At 37.7% G+C, this 22,185-nt stretch overlaps 1 protein-coding gene across 1 annotated transcript in view; it reads right to left on the bottom strand.

Moving 5' to 3' along the window:
• TBX15 (T-box transcription factor 15) overlaps positions 1-22,185 on the bottom strand; it is an 87,387-nt gene that overhangs the window by 26,652 nt on the left and 38,550 nt on the right. The window contains exons 2-3 of the mRNA XM_042810566.1: positions 7,756-7,969; positions 348-449 (exon numbers count right to left, since the gene is read on the bottom strand). Of these exons, the coding sequence (XP_042666500.1) occupies positions 348-449; positions 7,756-7,969 (316 nt within the window). The remainder of the gene's footprint in view (positions 1-347; positions 450-7,755; positions 7,970-22,185) is intronic.

Here is a 22,185-nt window from a genome sequence, read left to right as displayed (position 1 = left end):
GCCAGTCCCAATACCCACCCCTGAGGTATACCATTTGTCACTGATCTCCACCTGAACATCAAGCTGTTGACTGCAACTCTTTGAGTAAAACCAAATCCTTATCCAGTGAGTGATCTATACAACTCAGATCTCAAAAAAAAAAAAAAAAAGTGCAAGGAAGTATATTAAACCTCTGGGCTTTTGTCTTAAAATTCTGATCAACTCAAAGTCTTAAACCAACAGTCTCTCCTCCAGCATACTTTTGCAATGGTGCATAATTGCTCATTATACACTATTGCCTTTCCTGGGCTCTAACTGACACTGATCTATCACAAAATTGTTCCTATCCATATGCCTTAAAAGCTTACCTGTATCTCTTGTTATCCACTGGTACAATGTCCATAGCAATATAGTACTGCTGGTGAGGATCCAAACCTGTGATTTTCACCCTCATGGCTGGAAACATTCTCCTAGGAAAAGAAGGGTAGAAACAAGGGAGGAAATGGTGAATAAGGAAGCTGAATGAGCTCTTTGATCTGTCTCTGACACCAGGATCATGCTACTTTACAAAGATTACTTCTTGGCATAACACGTCTGGACTTGGAATGGATAGCAAAGATTGCTCTGGCAATGGTTTCAATCGTCTTTGTTTTTATTTTTTGTTTTTGTTAGTTGTGGCTTTTTTGGTTGTTTGTTTTTCCATTTAAGAAAAGGAATAGCAGGATAAAAGCCTGTGGGTGAAAGTAAGGCACTCTCAGTCAAGCACTTTCTATTTCTGACTCCTAGTAGTCAGCCCTCCGATGAAATGTCCCTCAAGTCCAGGCTCCTCTCTTGGTGCTTCAGTATAGATATGAGCAGTATATATAGTCTGGGTTGGTTTTTTTGTTTGTTTGTTTTTTTCCATCTAGCACTATGGTCTCACGTCACACCAAATGTTTACTTCCGAGAAAATTACATTTCAATATGGATTTTAATTGTACTGGGAAAATATCTAAAGCAAAACCATCATCACAAAAGAGTCTTTTGCATTTATGTTTAGAGACACTTAAGAAAAATATGCCTTAAATGAATTTGCTTATTAGGTCTATATTCCAGAATTAACAGAAACTCTGGCAGTATCACTATGGCTTTCCTGAGGTCTAAGCACTATTTTTTTAAAACCTTTTTGTAAAAGTCATCTTTTATGTGATGTTTAATCCCATTATGTCTTAAATTTTTTTCTTCCAATAGGTAAGTTATGAAGCTTCTACAACAAAAATTATTTCCTGGTCTTTCTTCTCTTGTCTGAGCACAGAAGAGCTGTGCTGTGCACTGGTCACTGTTCTGGAGATGTGCACAACAAACCTTGAGCTGAGATCCTACAAGAGAGTATTATTCAATTGTACTATTTTTGCCCAGAAGATATGGAGTTTTGTTGAGAGAAGCTGAAAATACTAAATACTGATGTGTAGTTACATGCTGATCCTCTGACAGGTAAATGCCTGTATATGGAATGAGAGTAAGCTGTATGGAAGGATATTAAAGGGGAAATAAATAGTATTAAAATGATGATGACAGAATTACAAAAAGATGTATGAAATAAATATTTGTCTACTGTTTCCAGAGGCCTCCTTAGAAACCACTGTGACATTTTGTCTTGTGTTTAGTGAAGAGTAGTGAAATGTCTGAGAAGATTTACGTATCTACCCAATATTTTTATTTCTTGAAGTATTAGCAATAGAGCCTGGAGGAGGGAAAAATTGAAATGTTTGTGAACATTTCCAAATGCCTTTCAAAAACTGTACTATGACTGTGAGAAATTATTTAATTATTTCCCATCTGCACTACATTTATACATTTGGAGAAGAGGGTGGGAAGGAAGAGCTCAATGCTCAGCATTCACCCTGCCCACAGCTTTTCCATTTCAGGCCATTGTCAGGCAAAGTTCTGATATACTAGTAACTGAAGTTGCCTAGGAAAAGGGCTTTCATGGCAGAGATGAGGAGAACATCACATCACAGCTGCCAGCACGCAGCTAGAGTTATGAGAGATATAAAAGTGTCAGAAAAATTGCCTACAGAAACCCTTCAAGGAGAGAGTAGATTTGTGCAGCTGATGGTGTGAGTTTGCTAAACTTAGCTAACAGCTTGCACAGTTTGCACACTTAGCTAAACAGTTAAGGGGGAGAAAAAGAAACAGTGGATAATCTTCAGTGTCTTGAGGGCATTACCTTGTTTCTATCACAATGGCTCATTAAATCTGCCAAAACAAATGGGTACAGAATGTGGCATTTTATGAATCCACTCTTCTTAATTGGATAGAGGTGGCTTGGAAGTAGCTTAAGAGGTGGGTCGTATTTCAGAAGGTTGATGACAAATCCAGGATTAAATCTGAGTCTCCTTGGGTCTAAGTCTGCACACTACATTGGGAAAACTGAATGCTGTGTGTTCTCAGCAACTCTCTCCAACACTGCAACCCCGTGTAAGGTTGCAATATAGCTTATGGGGTTGTTTGCTTATGAAATACCTTGTAAAATGTTACCACAGACCATTCAACAGGCTTAGAGGCTAATCTCTAAAATGACCAGAGAAAGCTCGACTGAACCCACCGTTTTCTCTAAGGTTTAAGTATATTTTTAAAGTTTTGTAAAGTATTACTGTTATGATTTTCTGTGGGTGTAAAAACAACTTGGGTTTTTTGACATAAGGATGTGGCCTGAGACTATCACAGCAGATCTCCAGCAGCACTGCTACATCATCCCTGGAGAGGAGAAAATGGAAAAGGCAGAAATAAACAGAAGTGACTGAAGGACTCTTGTGGAATGTGGTATAAGTGAGAGAAGTCTACAGGGTAACCTGAATTTATAGCTATTTTATACCTCATAATTCTTTATATTTCAAGACTGGTGCCAAATGTATATTTGTTTATAAAAACAAACTTGTGAGGAGTTAAAGTGAGGGACAGGAAGGGAAGACATGAGTGCTTCATCAGAATTCCACAACTAAATCCCTGCTGCTGCCTCTTACTGAAGAGCACCATGGGACTCTTGCTTCCTTCCACTGGAAACAGAACAATCATTTGGTAGTGTAAACAACCCCAAGTATGTGTTTCATATGACTCTGGCTGATAGTATAAGGAAGGCAAAGAAAATCCAGTCGAAATACCACTTAACTTATCAGGAGGCACAGAGGAGCAAGGCCACCTCTTGCATTCACTACTGTTTTTTAATTCCTCTCTTATTATTAAGCCTAGAATGAGCATCCCTCAGTACAGATATGGTAGCTGTGATAAGACTCCTGTGATTGTTACCCTCATTTCTGAGAAGAAATCCCAAATTTGCTAAAGATATTATTTGCATCCCTGGGGGAACACCTTCCATTTATGCCTGTGTGCTTGGTCACCCTTGTGTAATCAGCCCCATGAACTGTACATAATGTTTCCCTCCTAGGGCAGGACTAAAAACATTCACTGTAGTAAACATGCATTCCCCCAGTAATAATTGCTCATTGCTTTCCCATTCAGGCAGCACTTCTATGCACTGTGCAACTGCAAACCGTGCAGCTCAGCCATGGTCTTCAGCTAGGAAATGTGGAGAAAAGTTCAGATTCCTGTGCTGATGTTGCTAGTATACGTGCATGCATAGTGAATGAGAGTAGAGAAAAAGAGTAAAATAAATTTTTAGGAACAGTTGCTTAAAATCAGGATTATTTGTGGCTTAAGGTAAATTTTTGTAGAGTTTAAAGCTCCCTTTCTAACCAAAAGGAGATAAAAGAGATTGTAGATTTGAATGCACTGCAGCTGACAGAAAGTCATTTGCATCTTTTGCAAAAAGAACAAAGGACTCTTGTTATAAGAATCTTATGAAGTCTGAGTAGCAACATTCTGGTAGAAAGAAAGAAGGGAAAATTCTAAGAGGACTGTAGTCAATTTATTGAAATAGATCAAAAAATAGGCAGCTATAAATACAACTTCAAGAAAGAAGAAAAGACAAAGCAGATTTAAATGTGACTGGAAGTGGAGTTTGAAAGCTAGAAAATGTATTAGGCCTAATGTAAGCAGGATATACCTCTAGAAATATGTTTGAAATGAGAATGGAGGCTAGAAACTAGCATTAATCAGTAAGAGCAAAAAGGCTTAGTGAAAACAGGCAGGAGACAAGCAAAGTCTTACCAGCCATAGAAAATTAGGGAGCTTCTGTACTTATAGGCAACCAAGTCTGCAATTATAAGGGCTTCCAAAACAAGAAGGCCTTGCAGGATTCAAATATGGTTTCCGGAGGAAAACTGACAAAAAGGAGAACAGTCTTCCCTGGAGAAGGAAGCTGTACATCTCTCAAATTCAATAAGTAATTGGTAATCCTCAGCAGATAATAACAATTCATGTCTCTCTTTGTCAGAAATCATGCTATCTAATCTATGGGATGCACAATATATCATGGAACCCATGTGAAGAATTACAATTCAGTTCTCATCTATCTCAGGCACATCCTCTCTGAAAAAGGGAATGTCTAATCAAAAACATTAAATATTTAACTAGTATATTTCTTCAAATCTGTAAGAACTGTCACAGTAAACAGATGTCCTAGGTAAACAAATTGACCAGATCTTCTTTATGCTTTGCAATGGTTAACTTTAAAATGTGGTCAGCAAAAAAAAATCTCCTCCAATACTGTTAATATTACTACTGGAGATAACATTAAATGGTAAAGACATGTACGTTTAGTAGCTATACATGAAGACTGCTCTGAAAGCAATGCCTCCTGTTTTATTATGTTGGCCTATGATGTCAGAGGAGAAGGTTGGTGACGTGGTAGTCTATATTGGACTTTTGTGCCAATATCTCATTATGTTTTGTTGCAGTGTGACAGATGGCGGACGAGAGGCAGTCTGGCAAAATGGTATCTGACATGGAAACGAAGATGAAGCAAAGATGAGTCATTGAATTCATCCATGAAGAAAAAAAATTGTACCCACTGACATTTATCAGTGTTTGCTGAAGGCTTATGGAGACAAAATAGAGGATGTGAGAACAGTCAGGCAGTGAGTGGTTTGTTTCAGCTGCGGCAATGGTGATGAGAAAGACAAACTGTGTTCTGAACAGCCACACACAGCTGTCTCACCACAAAATGAAGAGCAACTCAATCAGCTCATCCTCACAAATCAGCAGAATACAGTCAGGGAACTGTGTATGGAGCTGAATATCTATTTCAGTGCATTGGAAATGATGGTGGCAGTGTTGGAATATAACAAAGTTTGTGGCAGGTGGGTCTCGTGAATGCTCACACAAGAACAGAAAGAACATCTTATGCAAATATGTCTCTATTGAACACTCCTATGAGGCTGAAGGTGGCAGATTTATGGATCACATCATTATCAGTGACAAGGTGTGGTATCACAACTACAAGATAAAGTAAAAACTGCAGTCCACGGAGTGGCAACGTAAATTCCCCATGGAAGAAAAAGTTCAAGATACAGCCTTCAGTGGGTAAAGTGGTGTGCACTGTCTTTTGGGTTAGGAAAGGGGTGAGGCTTCTGGATTTCCTTGTATCCATCACTGACTGCTACATTGTGCCACTGACAAAGCTGAAAGGTCAAACTTCCAGAGTCAGGCCAGAAAAGAAGACAGCCTTTCTCTTGTAACATGACATTGCCAGGCCCATACCAGTCTGAAGTTCACGGAATATATTGTCAGTCTTGGTGGGACTGTCCTACTACACTCACAGTATAATTCACATTTGATGCCTTCTGAATTCCATCTATTCAGGCCAGTGAAAGATGGGCAACATTTTCCTAGCAACAGAGTCATCACAGCATCCGTGAAACGATGTGTCACCTTTGCTATTGCTGATTTTTACGGTCCCTATGACATGCAGGGTCTTGCTTATTTCTTGTGAAAATGCACAGCTAATGATGGGCAGTGTTGAAAAACAATTTTGTCATTATCAAATTGTGTTATTGTATTCTTTGTATCTGTTGTAGTTTCCAGGGAAATAAGTAGGAGGTACTACATTTGGAGTGGCCTACATAGAGATTTGCAGCTACATAGATTTTGTGGGTACAGTCAATGATGAGCTTGATGACTACAAAAACTAAGGGAACAATACACATCATCTTTCAAAGATAAAGAATATGATTTAAAATTATAAAGAATGCATGGTTTGCTTGGTATGTAGCTGTATGTTTGCACTGTGGTCCATCAGTTTTTGTTAGTGGAAGAACTGTCAAGACTGGAGCTTGCAAGTATTCTCTAACTTGCCACTTGATAATGCCATTTGTGGTTTACAGATATTAAATCTGAGAAATATTTCTTACATCTCTTACAGGCTTTCCTGCATCTATTCTCTAAAAAAATATATATATAAATACATATCAGTTTGGATGACTTAAATAAAGTTAGTGTTTCTGTCTTTTTTAACACCTCTGTTAGCTCTGATTCCTCTTTTTTTTTTTTTTTTTTTTTTTTTTTTTTTTTTTACAGATCCAAACATTTCAGCCTATTTTTGGTTTGTTTGTTTTTTTTCCATGAAAACGTTCTTCTCTAGAACCTCTGCCAAAATTCCCCAGGCTTCTGTGAGAACAAGTGTTAAACAATTTGTGAAATTGCAGTGGCTATGATGTTGCAACTTTTTGACTGATTTTTTTATTTTCTAAAGACGCTGTAATTACCGTGCAGTCATTTGAGTTCCCAGAGAGTTCAACTACTTAATTCAGAAATGTGATCTTCATATCAACAAGCTCTGCTCATTTTGCTGTGCTGCTGTTTAAGCCTATTCCCTCCATTTATCATAAAAGAATGAATGAACTCCTTCCCCACACTTCAAGAAAATTTAAAAAAAAAAAAAAAGGAAAAAAAAAAAAAAAGAAAAAAAGAAAAGAAAAAGAGAAAAAGAATTATGGAAAACTTGCCCTCCACGTTTCTGCGGTAGGTGCAGAAACAGCCGCGCGGTTCTCTCCCGTTGGACAGCCCTGTCCATGGTGCTGATTTCCCTAACAGCAATATTAATCGCAATTAAAATATCCTTAAGTGGAGGAAAGGAAAATTATATTATCACAAGCGTGCCTAAAAGGTTAGAATATTTAATACCTTGTGACATCTAGAGATTTGCAGCTAATTTCAGGTTGTGCTTTGGTGAACAGATTTCTAGCCATTGTTTTAACAATAGACAGGAATGAGACGCTCAAAGAACAGGAAGGCAGAGTGAGTTTCAGCGTGGGTTTTTTTTGTTTGTTTTTGTTTTTAATCTGGCTATTAGTGACTCTTCCTAGCCAAGCTGACATGAAATCATTTGCAATAGCAGAGGTAAACACTAAACCTGCTTTTCATTAATAGAAGAAATCATTAGAATTTATCTACTCAGAATTGCAGAAATACATTATTTCATAGTAAAGGTAAGTTTAAACTAGACTATAGATTATAGCATAAGATTAAATCAGCTGGGTCATGAAGTGCTAACAGAACTTGAAATTCTAACGGCTCATCCCCAAATTCATAACTCGTCTCAAATTCAGTGCAGCCAGCAACAAAAGGATCATTTCTTAATTTATTTGCTGTTAGGAAGGACTACCATCAACTGCTTCCTACAGTTGCCATTTACCCTTTGGAGCCACTGATTCAGGCAGAAATATGGAATCACTTTATCAAACTTCATAAAGCTTGTGGGAAATGCAGCTGTGAAAATCTGACAATCATTTACATTTCTTCCCTCAGATATTTATGGGCTTTTCGTGAAAGAAAATGGTTGTTTATTTGTTTTGTTCTGATTTTTTTTAACTACACAGAAAGTCAGAGGTATCTTACCTGCCTGCTTTTGTGATGATCATCTCTGTCCCAATGTCATGAAATCTTTTCCAGAGGTCAGCACACTGCAGTTCTACTTGGATCTCTTCCATGGATGAAGGTGGAGGAGGCTGAGGACCCGATCCACCAGATGTAAGGTCAGAATGGGAGCCAAAAGAGCAGGATGTTCTTTCTGCCAACACCTCTGTGTCTGACCCAGTGCTCTGTTCTGAGTCTGCAAAGTAAACATACCAGGTAAGACATTGCAGTTCTACCCACTATTTAGTTAAAAAAAAAAAAAAAAAAGGAAAGCCAATAGAGGAAGTGATGAAGAGTGATGCAACTGGATTTTTGGTACATGGTACGTCATGATTTGTGATCTGATTTTGATCTTTGAGCTTCCAATGTAACATCTGGCATTCTTGTAAAGCTTTACAAAAAGCCCTCAACGTAAAATATAAATAGTAACAAACATCACTGCAATGCCAGGAATGGAACACAAAATATAGATGAAAAAAAGTGAAATGAAAAAAAAATGAAATGAAAAAAAGAATAATAATATTTGAACCCATAGTTTCAATCCAAGATTAAATGAGCTCAATGGAAAACTACATTCCATTTAATTGAACATCCTCCCACAAAACTATTGAAGAATTGGTTATTTTTAAACAATGTTTTTTCTTTTCAATATCCCTGTCATCAAAAATAATGAGCATTTTGTTTTTTGCTATTTAGCAGTACCATTTTGGCAATGTGTTTTATTTGTTTCTATAACTTTTTTTTTTTTTTTTTTTTTTTGGAATAATGATGTTTCCTGGGAAAATAATTACGCAGCTTTTGGTGAGGAAAATGCTCTAGGCTACTTAACAGCAAAAAGGGAAGATAGTAAACGTATGGAATATGTTACAAAGGAAAGCAGATGAAGAGAACTGCATAAAACACCACTTGAGACAACCATCTCACTTTAAGGAGGAAAAATAAACTTGCCAATAAAAAATGAAAGAAAGCAAACAAAAAATTGAGCTTGGAGTAGCTTAAAATTGCGAACTGGCATGTTGAGCCATGTAGCCTCGTCTTTGCCAAAATATCTCTTGTACATTAGATAGATACATAATATGTATGTGGTCCAAGCTTTCATACAATGGGCTAAGGTGAAATTTGCAAATAATAGTATTTCATTGCAGCAGAGTGTACACCCACATTACAACAAAATAATTCAGAGTTCATTCTATAAGCAATGTGTTTACATTTAGAATCTGAGTTTTAACAAATTGACACAAGTATTAAATAGACGACTGAGTTAGCAGTAAATGGATGTGAAGTGCTCAGTCCAATGGATCAAGAAGAGCTCTATAGATTTCAAAGACAAGAAGAAATCAATACCATACATAGTCTGCATTGATCACCTAAATGCACGCATGCCAGTGAGAGAATAGAACAGCTATTATATAGAAACTTAAGGAGATAGGAAGTAAAATCTGTGTTTAAAATGTGGTCTTCACATCATCAAATCACCACAGCTAAATTTATTTCCATATCAACAAGTGCTAAAGACTCTTTAGTACCTCTGAGGTCATGAGGCTAATTTTCAGTTTTAAACTGTCTCTGAGACAGTATCTCCTGGATACCTGCACATCAGTGCAGAAAGTCATAGTGAAGAAGAGGCTGGGAGTGCAGATGTCACCTGCAGAACCACCACCCCCACAGAAACATTCTGGAAAACTTTTACTACTGCAATGGAATGGAAACAAACAGTTTGGCTGGTAGCATTTGAGAAACTCACAGCCCAAGTGCCACCAGGAAGCCTTTGTTTTCTAGGAGAACTCTAAGTGGATTGGATAATAAACTTGTTTGAAGGACACAGTAAACTTGGACAGCATTTAGGCAATATGCATGTATAATGTAGAAATTCTGTAGGACATTGAAAAGGTTTTGCATGTACTGTTTCCAAACCATTTTGAATATTTCGTCCTCTATGTCTCCCACTGACATCCAAGCTGGGCTGAAACTACAACAGATCTATCTATCCAAATGAATAGCACAAACCAATGACTACTACGTGAGACCAGTATTCCACCTAACACTGGTATCATAGACACAGTCTAATTCAAGATAATATGAGGTAACCTGCTGGGATTCGGTGACAGCAAGCTAGAGAATCAATGTGAAATTACAGAGAGCTTAACACATTTGGTGCCTGCATAAGAAGCCCAGTGATGCAGGAGCAAAGCTACTTCCCCTAGTTCAAATGATTCCTCTTCACAGGTCTGGAGGGCATAAGCCTGAATATGCATCATTTGCTTTTGTAATAATGCTTAATTGCTTTATCCTTTAAGGATAAGCAAGATCATGCTTCTCACATCGTTTTAAGACCAATCTGTATACCTACTCATGAGATGAACCATTAACCAATAGTCTTACATATTCTGTGAGTTCCTAAAAAAAGTGAAGGTAAACTGCTCTGGGACAAGTAAATATTTGTGAGGGTGGGATGGAGGGAAAAGCTTTCATTATAGAGTCCTTCTCCTTGCATGAGGTATTAATCTGAGGGTTTGCATACAGATGGAGTATTTTAGGACGCATCATCTTTCTGGTTCAGGCACTTAGAAACTGCATGTCCCCTGAAGAAGTATAGTTAACGGCCAACAGATGGCACATGGGTAGACACTGTTCCAGCATCATTTCAGCATTTTCTGGACAGCCTTTCAAAATGGGTGTGTGAATGGAGTCTCAGAGAACCGTGGGAATTAGCTGGAATTTCATAACATGAAAAAATTAAACATCATTGGCTTAAGCCCACTTACAGATTTTATGCCAATATCACTAAACTGACTTCAGCAGAGCTTTGGGGGATTTTGACAATGGTGGACATGGAAGTAGAACCACATCCTTGAACATAAATTGCCATGCTGGCACAAATCAATAACTGCAAAAGGAATTCACTGATCAGTGATATGCTAGCATCTACCCAACCATGCAGTACCACATAGTACAGAAAAAAACTATCTTAGTTCAAATTATACTGTTCAGTGAAACATGACCTACAGTATTACAAGTTAAATGCTCAGAACATTTAACATTTTTAACATTTAACATTTAAGAGCTTCTCTTTCCTCCAGTTTTGGAAATGGAAGAGAGGGAGTCTGGAGTGTGACTGCTTGGTTCAGTTTTGGTAGGTATTGACACGAATTTTTGATTTTTCTCCTCAGCTTTCCTTGAGCTAAGCTCTTCTGAATGGTGCCATCCCACTGCAGACACAAAGTTCATTCCAGACCCAAGGAATTCAGGGTAAGTTAAGTGTATCTAATAAATAAAAATCATCTAAATTGACATCCAGCTTTATAAGATCATGTGGATTTTAATAGGAGTTCTCCACATATGTTAGGATTCTGGATTAATGAAGGGGCAGATATTGACATCTGCATGTAAGCAGCCTAAGACAAATGCAGAGCAAACTAATCTTGATACTTTATGGCTGCTGGCAGCTAGCACAGCTCAAGCCCTTCTGCTGCTCTTATAATAAAACTGGACAGGAAGAATACCTGAATTTTCTTCTGACATTCACACTGGTAGCTTTGTTTACTCCAAGCATCAATTTTAGTGTGATGCAACTTCAGTAAGCTTGAATACATTATTTCTATATTACGTTGGTGTAAGCAGAAGGGAACTAGGGAATAGATCCTAAAGCTCAAACAAACAAACAAACAAAAAAAAAAAAACATGCCTGTGAATGTCTTGAAGAAGAGATTGTGGCTGATATTAAATATTGCGTCCAACTAAAGGACAAACAGAAGAAGTCCTAAGGATGTTTCTAATAGTTTATTCTAGCTTCTAAGGGACAAGACAAGATTCCTTACCTTTACAAGATTTCTTTACTGTCACAGGAACTCTTGTTCTCCAATGCCGTGTTAAGGTTGCAATCTGCCACTTTTGGCTTAGCTGGGCAATCGGCAATTGAAAGAGTTCTGTTTTTCTCTTGCTAGAATGTATTTTTGAAAGTGAGACTTGGCCTAATCTATCAAAAAGAAACTGGTTCTTGCAGGAATTGTATTCCAAGGATCTTGAAACTTTCTAGTGGGATGCTACTAAGAAGTTTAGAGAGAAGATCCATGGATTTCAGAAGCATTCAAAATAACTCAAGTCTTGAAATATAGCCATCTTACTGCCACTGTGTGAAAGGTTGTTCCCTTTCTATTGCCCTGTTGCATGGCTTCCTATTATCCTTTGTCACCACGCTAACCACACATCCAGCTCATACACTTTCATAGTGCTAGAGGAAAGGAAATGTCTTAGCCCTTTCAGCAACTTTGAGTCTATCAAGAAAACTACAGGATCACTTGGAGAAGTAACACTCAGAATTTCTAGGCATACAGTGGTCATTATTGAGATTATCAAGGAATATTGAGCAAGTTCAGACTTTTCTTTCTTAATCCTTTTCCCATTCCCGCTAATTCCAGTTCAACCTGGGAAACCTCAGCACATGATTTCTTTTGATCCACAAATTTCCAGGCTTCTTTTTTGCAGACAGGAATTAAAAAACACCATTTTCTCAAGCATAGTGACTCTGAGGTCAGCATCCTCACTGAATGGCCCAGGATGATGGTCAGTAACTACAGCCAGCTTCCTGCACCAACACTATGTGTCCTGGGATCAGAACACTCTTATACATAAAAACAAGATGTGATTGACTGCCTTATTTCTACAGCTAAGCAGTCTATTATTCCCTACATTTTCATCAGTCTGATACAAGAGACTGGAATGCGAGACATTGAAATACATCAATTTTCTAAGCAACTTCATGCATGCACCTTCAGCAGAATTTTCTCTGCAGCTTGTACACAGCAGGAACACTAAGTTCCATGTTTAACCACTCAAACAGAAAGAGTTCCATTTAGCCCTTGACCATATCAATAAGCTTGTGCATTCAACAAATGTTTTACTCCAAGGTATCAAAGGATATAAAATACAGGAGTGAGAGTAAGTACAAAAAGCTTGTATACATAAAACACCACCTACCCAGATACCCAGAAGTCTTAGTCTCTTTCTTTCTTTTCTCTTTTATTTTTTTCAAATTTATGTGTAGATATCTGATGTAGATTCTGTCAGATTCCATTAGCATAAAGATTTCTCTGCGGCAGCTGTTACAAGCTGTTGGGGCTTTTTTGGCTTGTTTTTTGTTTGGTTTTTTTTGGATTATTCTTTTTTTTTTTTCAATTTTTTTTTTTAGTTTGTGAACATTTAGTGCAACAGGTGATTCTTCCTTCACTCTTACAGTGGATTTGCTGGCAATCAAAGTCTACAGTTTACAAAGATAGTACACAATCCTGGATATGCATATTCAGAGAAAACTCGGCGGTTGCCACTCTTTTCTGTGAACGCTGCTGAAATAAGCATAGAGCCTTGCTTTTGCATGTGCTGCTGCCACCCCACAGCTGCATAGAACTATGCATATGGAAGTATGACATTACTGGAATCCAGATACAAACTGCCAAGTCCTATGTAAGTGAAAACACAGAAACATACTAAGACTAAACAGACTGGAAGAGTAGAGTTTGGCTAGCCATGGCTGCTGATGCAACGACTTCAGATATACAGCTGTTTTCTCCCTGATAACTACTACGTACACAGAAACTGAACAAAACCTCTAGGAACTTCAAAATTACACAGGATGTTCTGCAGCAGCAAAGGCAGCAAGAAAGCAGAGGTGAATCAAGCTGAGGTTCAGCAAAGCCATTGAGATTAGAAAGCCATAAAACGCAGCTGATCCAGCAATTGCCTTTGCTTCAAGCAAAGACTTCTGAGCATTTCCAGGTGATTTTAAACATATGATCAAATCATACAAAGATAATTCTGCAGATATCCTTATGTATTGTATTATTCCCGTGAACTCTTTTGCATTCCTCTACCATACTTACTGTGCTTTCTCTGAGCATTAGGCCCCATAATAATTTCATGCTAGAATTTGTAATATTTATTACTGATAATATCAATTTTTTATTACATTAGTGACCACAGGTTGAAATCAGTTTCAAGATTTTCTAGTCTTAGGGCAGTATAAGCATGTCTAAACCCAGAACTTCATCATCACAAATGTTACATTAAAATCTCAAACAGCATAAAGAAGTGTTAAAACAACTAATTTCCAGAACTTTTTATGAAACCAGAGAAAAGCAAAATGGCATTAACATCAGCAAAACTCAAAAAGGAAAAATTAAAGACAAGATGGGAAACTTTCATAGATGGGAAACTATTGTGTAACTGGTCACTCTAAACACAATGCCTCCTATTTGTTTTCATTAAAAATGAACAATAACACTGTTTGACAGAGCAAACTGTCAGCTACAAAACACTATCTTTCAACATATGCATTTTTGCCAATGATGAACAAGAGCCTGCATGCCATGCTCATCAAAATCTGCACCAGCAGAGGTAACATACTGTCACTGTCACCACTGCTGAAATGCACCACTCACTGCCTCACTGTGCTCACATCCACTGTTTGGTCCCCATAAACATTCAGCAAACACTGATTAATGTCAATGGGTACAACTTTTTCCCCACAGAGGAATTCAGTAACCTTTTCCTCATCCTCGCTCCCATGTCAGACGCCATTCTGTCAGACTGCCCCTTTGCTGCCATCTGTCACACAGCACAAAACATAACAGAATACTGGCAGGAGGTTTCAATCTCTACTGATGTATCACCAACATTTACCTCTAACTACATGGATCAACTTAATAAAATAGAAGGAGCCCTCATAGGTAAATAAAGCACCCCAGTATGGTGACAAATGAAAACCATGGGAGACAAGATGACTCTGAAGTGAAAAACTTCTCTGGTACTTGACCCACAAAATTTTCTTCATTCATCTAAATCATAATTTTAAAAGACATTTTCATAAGATTCCTTGAATCACAAAAGCCTGTGAAATACACTCAAACTGATGGTTATTTGTATCAAAATAAAGACTAACTACAAGGCCAATATGATAGGGAATTATTTCTCATATATATGGCAAACACAACTGGTAGAAGAATATAAAAGCAAATACAACAGCAAAAACACAGTGGCTTTGGCTCTAAATGCAAGTCTTGCATCAACTTGCCTGTCCAATGCCAAGAACTGACTGCTTCTGCCTTGGCTTATTTCATATAAGATTTAAAAAAGGAATAAAAACCTCAGCAAAGAAAAAAATCATTCTGATTCACTGGTATGCTCCAACTGCTCTTTTCCACTCCAGCAAAGGAAAACAGTTGTAAACCTGGTTTAACCAGCAAGTTAGATTGGGTTTGTGGCTTCTCAGTTTTGGCAAAGATGTATAAAGCAGCTGGAGTTTGCTAGTATACTTAACCTCAAGAGTTCAATCTCAAAAGTTAACTCCATCCAGGAAAAAGAACATCAGTTACAGTTAATCTTTGAAGTGATTTTTAACCTCACAATTCATTGTTTTTTTTTAAACTACACAGATGAAGAGAACTTACATATTTTGCCCCCACACTCTTTAGGACCAACTTAATAAAATAGAAGGAGATATTCAAGAGTTCAGCTCCAGTTTCAAGCTACATCATCTAAGGATGGAGATGCTGACCGCTGGGCTCTGAATTTATCCTTGGCAAATACAAATTCTAATTACAGAAGTGTAAGCTAGGTGGACAAGAGTGTTCAGAGTAATTCCACAGCACATGATTTCTTTGTGGACTTCATATTTAATCCAAACTAATTATCTTAAGAAAACTGTCCACAGCTCATCAGTCTGCGCTTTAGATCAATTGAACTATCACAACCAAAAATATCTCATTGAACAGCTGCCAAACAGAAGACTGTCTTATAGGCCCTCTCATCTCTGGATTGAGGCAACTTGTTTGCTTAAAGGTATTTCATAAACATTCTCAATAAAAGATTTCTGGTAATCAACTTTCAGAAGAAAAAATATCAGTAAGTAACAAAACTTGGACTTTTTATTTGATGTCATATTCTTGTCTTTCAGGAAACAAAAAGTAACTTGGCTCTTCAGTATCTTAAGGAAAACGTAATTTGAAATTTAGTATAGAAGGATCCAAGAGATTCCTAAAAGTCCCCAGGGAAACTCTTTGCAGCTGTCACTCAGCATTGCCTTAGACTGCAAAAGAAAGACAACTCAGTAGCAAACATTCAGAAAGGCCATATTCAAAATGGAAATGGTTTAGAAAGAGTACACAAAAACTAAGATTTGATTAAATAAACAGATAAAATAAAAGAGTGTAAAACTCAGTAAAATCCAGGAGAACACAGAGAATGCTAACTTTCAAAAATATGAGAAGTACTAGGGAGAAAGTGGGATGTTATTTAAAGAAGGAGGTAAAATTGATGACAACTTTAATCTGGCCAAGATCCGGAACTTTACAGACTCCAGAGAACTTGTCTGGCCAATGTCCAAGAGTTTGTGTAAAATTAAAGAGTGGAAACACACTTGAAAGCTGGAGAAACTTAAAAAAGTAAGATACCACGTATTAGATATATGCTGTGTTCCGTAAACATAGAGACATTGTTCTTACAAATAAAACCATACAACAAATATTTAGAAACCAAACTAAACCAAAATTTTGGCTCTAAGTAACCTCAAATTGTGCAGGAGTACAAAACCAGATCCTAGCCTTGTGGCTGGCCCTTCCCTGGTAGGAACAGGAACAAGCTCTGGTACAGACTGTCTCTGGATTCTGTGGCTTGGACTTCTCTCTGATGGCCATACACATATATATGTATGCAGATATATGCAGATATATACATATATATATAAAGGAAACTTAATCAACTCAGGATGCAGTCAGCATGCAGGACTAGTGCTGCAGAGATATCTATTCTCTCAGAGACCAGACTATAAAGTCCATAAAGCTTTTCCCTCTTTTTGCAGATAGGAACACTTCTCAGACAAATGAAGACTAACATTTTAAATATTTGCAAGCTGAAGATAGTTGGTGGCCTGCAAACCACAGGGAGAGACATTACATATGTTTCCCTATGCCATGATGATTATCATGACAGCAGTATCAGGGAGCCAGCTGGCATCTTCATGAGAGATGTCCAAACCTTTCCTGACTCCCACAGATTAATTGGCACTGTGGTCGTATGGCAGTAAGTTCCACAGTGTGATTATGCACAGAAGAGAAAGTGTCCTTTTTCACTTACAACGACACCTGTCTGTTCATGTTTGAGTGACCATTTGCTGTAGTGTTATAATGAGATAAATACCACTCCATGTGTTTCGTGTATTTCCTGTCAGAAGATAATCATTAGGAAACATCCGTGGAAGTGATTTTGGCAAGATAAATAAATAGCTTACTCCAACTCAGCTGAAGTTTTGAGACCAAATTCTTTGCTTTTGTGTAGATTCACAATCTACAATTTTACTTTGGGAAAACAGTACTTATCAGACTAGTTCTCTTGGCTGATTTTGAATTCGTAACTGTTCAATAATTGATTAAACTCAATTTTTTCATTTATATGCTTCTTATTCAAACTTTCTTTCATCCACTGACCCACTCACACATCCCTTTCTGATTCCCTTTCTGATTCTATCTCCCCTACTGCAGTTAATGTCCTGTATATAAATTTATCAACTGTAATACAAATCTTCAAATATTTTATTCATAAGAAAGCACTTCCAAGGCTCCAAATATTTTAATTGCCTACTCTCTGAATCTCGTCTCTCTTTATTATATACACACAGAGAGACAGGTATATATATGTCTATGAGATTGGTTCTTAAAAATGTATTTAGCTTTAGTCAGTGATCTGCCCTGACCCACATAGCAGAAATTATAATATTTTCTACCAGGATATTTTTTGCAACCTAGCATTCTGTTTGCTGTTTTGATCACTTTTACAGGGTGACCATATGTTTCCACTAAACCACTCACAATGAGCCTGGGGTATTTTTCAAAAGTGATAAATATATTCCTCCTTCCATTTGCTTCATGTGGAACAGACTTGCATTCAAACCAGACAATTTTTCTCCTTTGTACTATGCAGTCTTGTGAGAAGGGTTGAGAGAGAAGTTTCTCCAGAAAAAAACAGAGCGCAGTGCTGAGCTCTAGCATTTCAACAGCCAGCAATAAACATTAAAAATATTTGTAAAAGTATGTGATAAAACAGGGATAGGACAACAGTGGCAGAGGCTGAACAGGTTACAGCATTGCATTATGAGACTATGGTGGACAGATATTAAAATAATGTATTAGGGCCTTCAATCCAGCCTACATTGTGAAAGGCAACTGCATCATACAAAACCAATTTAATTTGAAGTCTGACATACACGTGCCAACCCTAAAACAGAACGTCACCTTCAGCTACATCCAAGAAGGCATCTCACATTAATTTGAAACAATTATCCTAATGTCCCAAAAATAATTAGATATTCTGCAAAAGTGAACAGTGCTTGTGAGGATGAGGTTATTCAAAAGTAGTTTAAAGTTGTAAAAGCTTTAAAATCTGCAAAAGCCAATGCTTCACTTCATATCCAGGGTGTGCTACCAGATACTGATGTTTAAGAACTTCTAATAAAATCACTGCAATGATGAGCTGAAAGACAAATGGAGGCACCTGTAGTTGGCAGAAGGCAGGGAAGGGAACGCTGAAAGAGACCACAGAGTAACAGATAATTTTCATACTGTGCAATTTGACCAGTCAAAATAATTGCATGCAATTCTTGATACTGTGTTCAGATGTAAGGAAACTCTGTAGTTGGAGATTTCCCTTTCATGTACAGCAGAAGACAGAAGTACTGAGCTATGTTCTTCTTCAGCCCAACTGAGAGTTAAGAAGAGGAAGGAGGAGGAACAGATAAACCCAAGCCTCATGCTCATGCCCAATGTGTCAGGCAAATCTGTTGATGTGGCCCAACAATGAGTGTGAACTTCTATAGAGCCAGAACACAAGGTAATGGTTGAGACATTCTTCAGGCTTACCCCAGTGCCACTGCATCAGGGGCTCGGTGGCAGAGAAAAACCTTGAGATGTAGCACTAAAGAACATCACCTGTTCAGAGGGGGTTATTACCTCCTAGTTAAGCCTTTTGAGGGCAATCAACCTCCTCAAAACATAGGAGAGAACAGGAACTGTGCACTCCATGGCTTTCAAGAATTTCGTTCATAAAAGTTGTTGAAAAAATGCAAGAGTTAAAAACAGAGGCAGAACAAGTTTTAGGAATGAAATAAACTTTTTTTTCAGAACATACGTTCTTTTAAGAACATAAATGTCCATAATTACTCTCATTTATGTATGATTACTATGCACAAGCACTAAAGATACAGAACACCAGAGGGTCAAAAAAAAGAAAAGAAGACCAAGGCTTTTTTAACAGTCTATTGCCATACTGGGAGTGTTTGCCTATACTATGTTTCAGTTCATCTTAGAAGAGTGATTTTGAAGCAATTGCCTTATCATCCACAGTCACTACCCTTCAGTTCACTTCATGGAGGATTATGGTAGCACATGCAACTAGTTTCTTCTGGGTGAGTCTAAACCAAAAGTGGCCCTCCAGAAGTACCCAAAGCATCAACTGCTTATTCTCATCCAACCCACAAAATACAATGTACATTAACTTTCTTCTAAAGCCATACAGCATGGACATCAGGTCTTGAACACCAACCACTTCACTCTGCAGATGTGCTCCTGTTGGACTGCATGATCTGCTAATGCAAATATTACAGGTAACTGAATTACATAAAAGACTAATGTCCTAAAATCCCACAGCTTCCACATACTTCCATGGGGAAAGAATAGCACAAAACTGGTGTTCAACATGGAGAATAAGTCTATGTTCATATAATCTTCCCTTTCCTTTTCCTTCAACATCCATGCCTCTTGGCTGTACATTTGTGGCTTGGATTTTCCTCTTCTCTTTGACTGTCCTCAGTCCAGTCTCCCAAAGTCACATCTTGACACACTTTGCCAACTGCAATACCACATGTCCAAATCCCATCGTACACTCACACATAATGACTCCAGGAAATGCACACTGGTGTACTTCGTTGACTTCCATTGAGCCACCCTGATTTACACCTGCTGAAGTTATGAACTTGAGAGTAATAACACCTACACCACACAGTCGTCACATGTGTGTATACCATCACCCATACAACAGACGCACCAGCATGCATGCACACACGTCTCCAACATCTGGCATTCACAAGCAAACTATAATAACTCCATGAACTTCATTCTTCTTTACAAAGCTCACTAACACTTCATCTATATGTGCACTAAAGAGGTGCATAACCTCTTCCACTTCACTGAAACAAATATGTGCTCTTAACCTGGCCTTCACAGTCACATGCAGAAATATAACTGAGCACTTGCACTTAGTCTTGAAGCACTCATTTAATCCTTCTGAATAACAGGGCTTGAATGGCTCTTGACATAAACACTTCACAGATGTTGCACATAATGTGCATACAGATGTACACCTCCTTACTTTTCAGCCATACCTGTAATTTTGCCTACATGACCTTCCCTGCTAAGAGGCTCACATTCCCGCTTCCTCGCTAGAAATCATGCCAGGAATAAAAGTGATAAAAGGAAATGAAAAATCACTTGCAAACATCCAGGCATAAGTCAAATTAAAAACATACCACTTCTCAGCACAAACTCAGCTTCATAATTTACCATTTCTGAATGTTAGGAAATTTGAATCTCACATCCAAATCTAACCTAAAAGCTGTGCTCAGAAAACATGTGGGCAAACACAATAGTTCATGTTTGGCATTTTATGCAAGATACTATGATCTAGAATACTTGTGCCTTCCTAGATCTCAATTCTGTGCACCGAAAACAATGGGATGCCCCCCTGTGCTGTTCTCAACAAGTTAAATTACAGCAAAAGAGGCTGGAAAGCACACAGTGTGGAAGCTGAAAATTCTCTCAGCTTTGCCCGCTTTCCCCCCACACCAGTGTCAATGGTAATAATAACCTATTGGTTCCCATCCAAAAGAGGAGTGATAATTTTCTCTGGGTATGGATACACACACATTTTCAACCACGCAGAACTAAACTGTTCCAGAACTGTTCCATAACCCATTCTTTTAAACCACAAAAAGCATGAACTGCACCTCAAATATTATATGAATATTTTGAATTTATTGAGGTTTTTTTTAAACTATCTTGTCTATTAAAAGATTGTTTTTTTACAGTGAGAAGAATAGCTGTATCTTACTGCAGATGAGAGGAAGAAATACAATGCATTTTACAATAATTACTTTAGAACTTCTGGTAAGAAAATGAGGATGAATATTTTCATGTGGAAAGAAAATCCAAAATCCTCAAAATTGTTTTATCTCAACTACAGATAAGAATGAAAATGTTCCATAAATTCTATTCAAGAAGAAAACAACAAGAATTTCTGTTATCATTAACTGCTATGTTAGCCATCTGGGCTTGAATTTAAAACAACAAAGTTTCCCAAATTTTTAAAATCCCCGAGAGATAAATTAATAAAAGCACCTTCTTAAAGTATTCTGTGCATCTTGGGATATCAGCTCTGAACTATCTCATTTGTTCCACATATCTCTACTCACTGCTAACTATGAAAACTGTAGGTAAGTCTAGTAATAGTATCACTAAGCATTTAGTTGATAAACAGAGATTTCCAGAGAATGCGTTGATTTCATGGTCTCTTTGCACCTTCTCAAATGCCTTACTTTGCTGTCCAGCATTAGAGTTTGAACACTGAGAAACTCCTGTTGCAGTGAGAGGTTTTCATCAAATAACTGTGCACAGAGAAAACCAAGGATGTGCAACTGCATAAAAAAAACACAGGATGGAAACTCAAAATAGCTCATGCTAGAGCTCAAAGAGGGGCAGGTACCCATGGACACCAACACACCAGGAAATTTGATTTCTGGTAATCCTACTGATGCTTATAACAATTAAGCACATTCCACATGACAGTTCTTAACAAAAAGAAGGCACTGTTTTCTTATATGCAGATGATCCCTCACATCCTTCCCAGGCATTGCTGCAGTTTTGTCTTACCTTCATAGTCTCTCAGAACAAAGAAGCCATGAGGAGTTTTAACTGCCATTGGAATTTCATTATGGGTGGATTATAAATGCACAGGCAGACAATAAGTTCATCTCCTGTTAAGACTCTAAACATTTTATTTCATTACTCAATTTATTATCTCTGACGTTCCTGTGCATCCTCCCATGTTCTACTTATCACTGAAACATCCTGTCTCAAAAATTCCTTTTAGCCCTTAATGTCCTATAACAGGTAGCAGCCAGAGAGAAGCACTAAACTATAATAAGAGATCTATCAGCTTTCATGGGAAGAGCAAGGGAAAGGACAGTCTCAAAACAATGTACTTTCCTCCCTATCTCAACACCTTCCCTTCCATTATGCTTCGTTATCTCCTTGTGTGGTAAAACCTGATGTGGAGCACAGCCCAAGCTTGCCTCCAATTCTGCTGAGCTGGAGG

This window comes from Centrocercus urophasianus, unplaced genomic scaffold, assembly GCF_019232065.1.
Source record: "Centrocercus urophasianus isolate 14NV4802_14NV808 unplaced genomic scaffold, USGS_Curo_1.0 seq_12, whole genome shotgun sequence".
Taxonomy (NCBI): domain Eukaryota; kingdom Metazoa; phylum Chordata; class Aves; order Galliformes; family Phasianidae; genus Centrocercus; species Centrocercus urophasianus.
The sequence above is the reverse complement of the archived record's forward strand: the minus strand, read 5'-3'. Positions and strand labels throughout refer to the sequence as shown.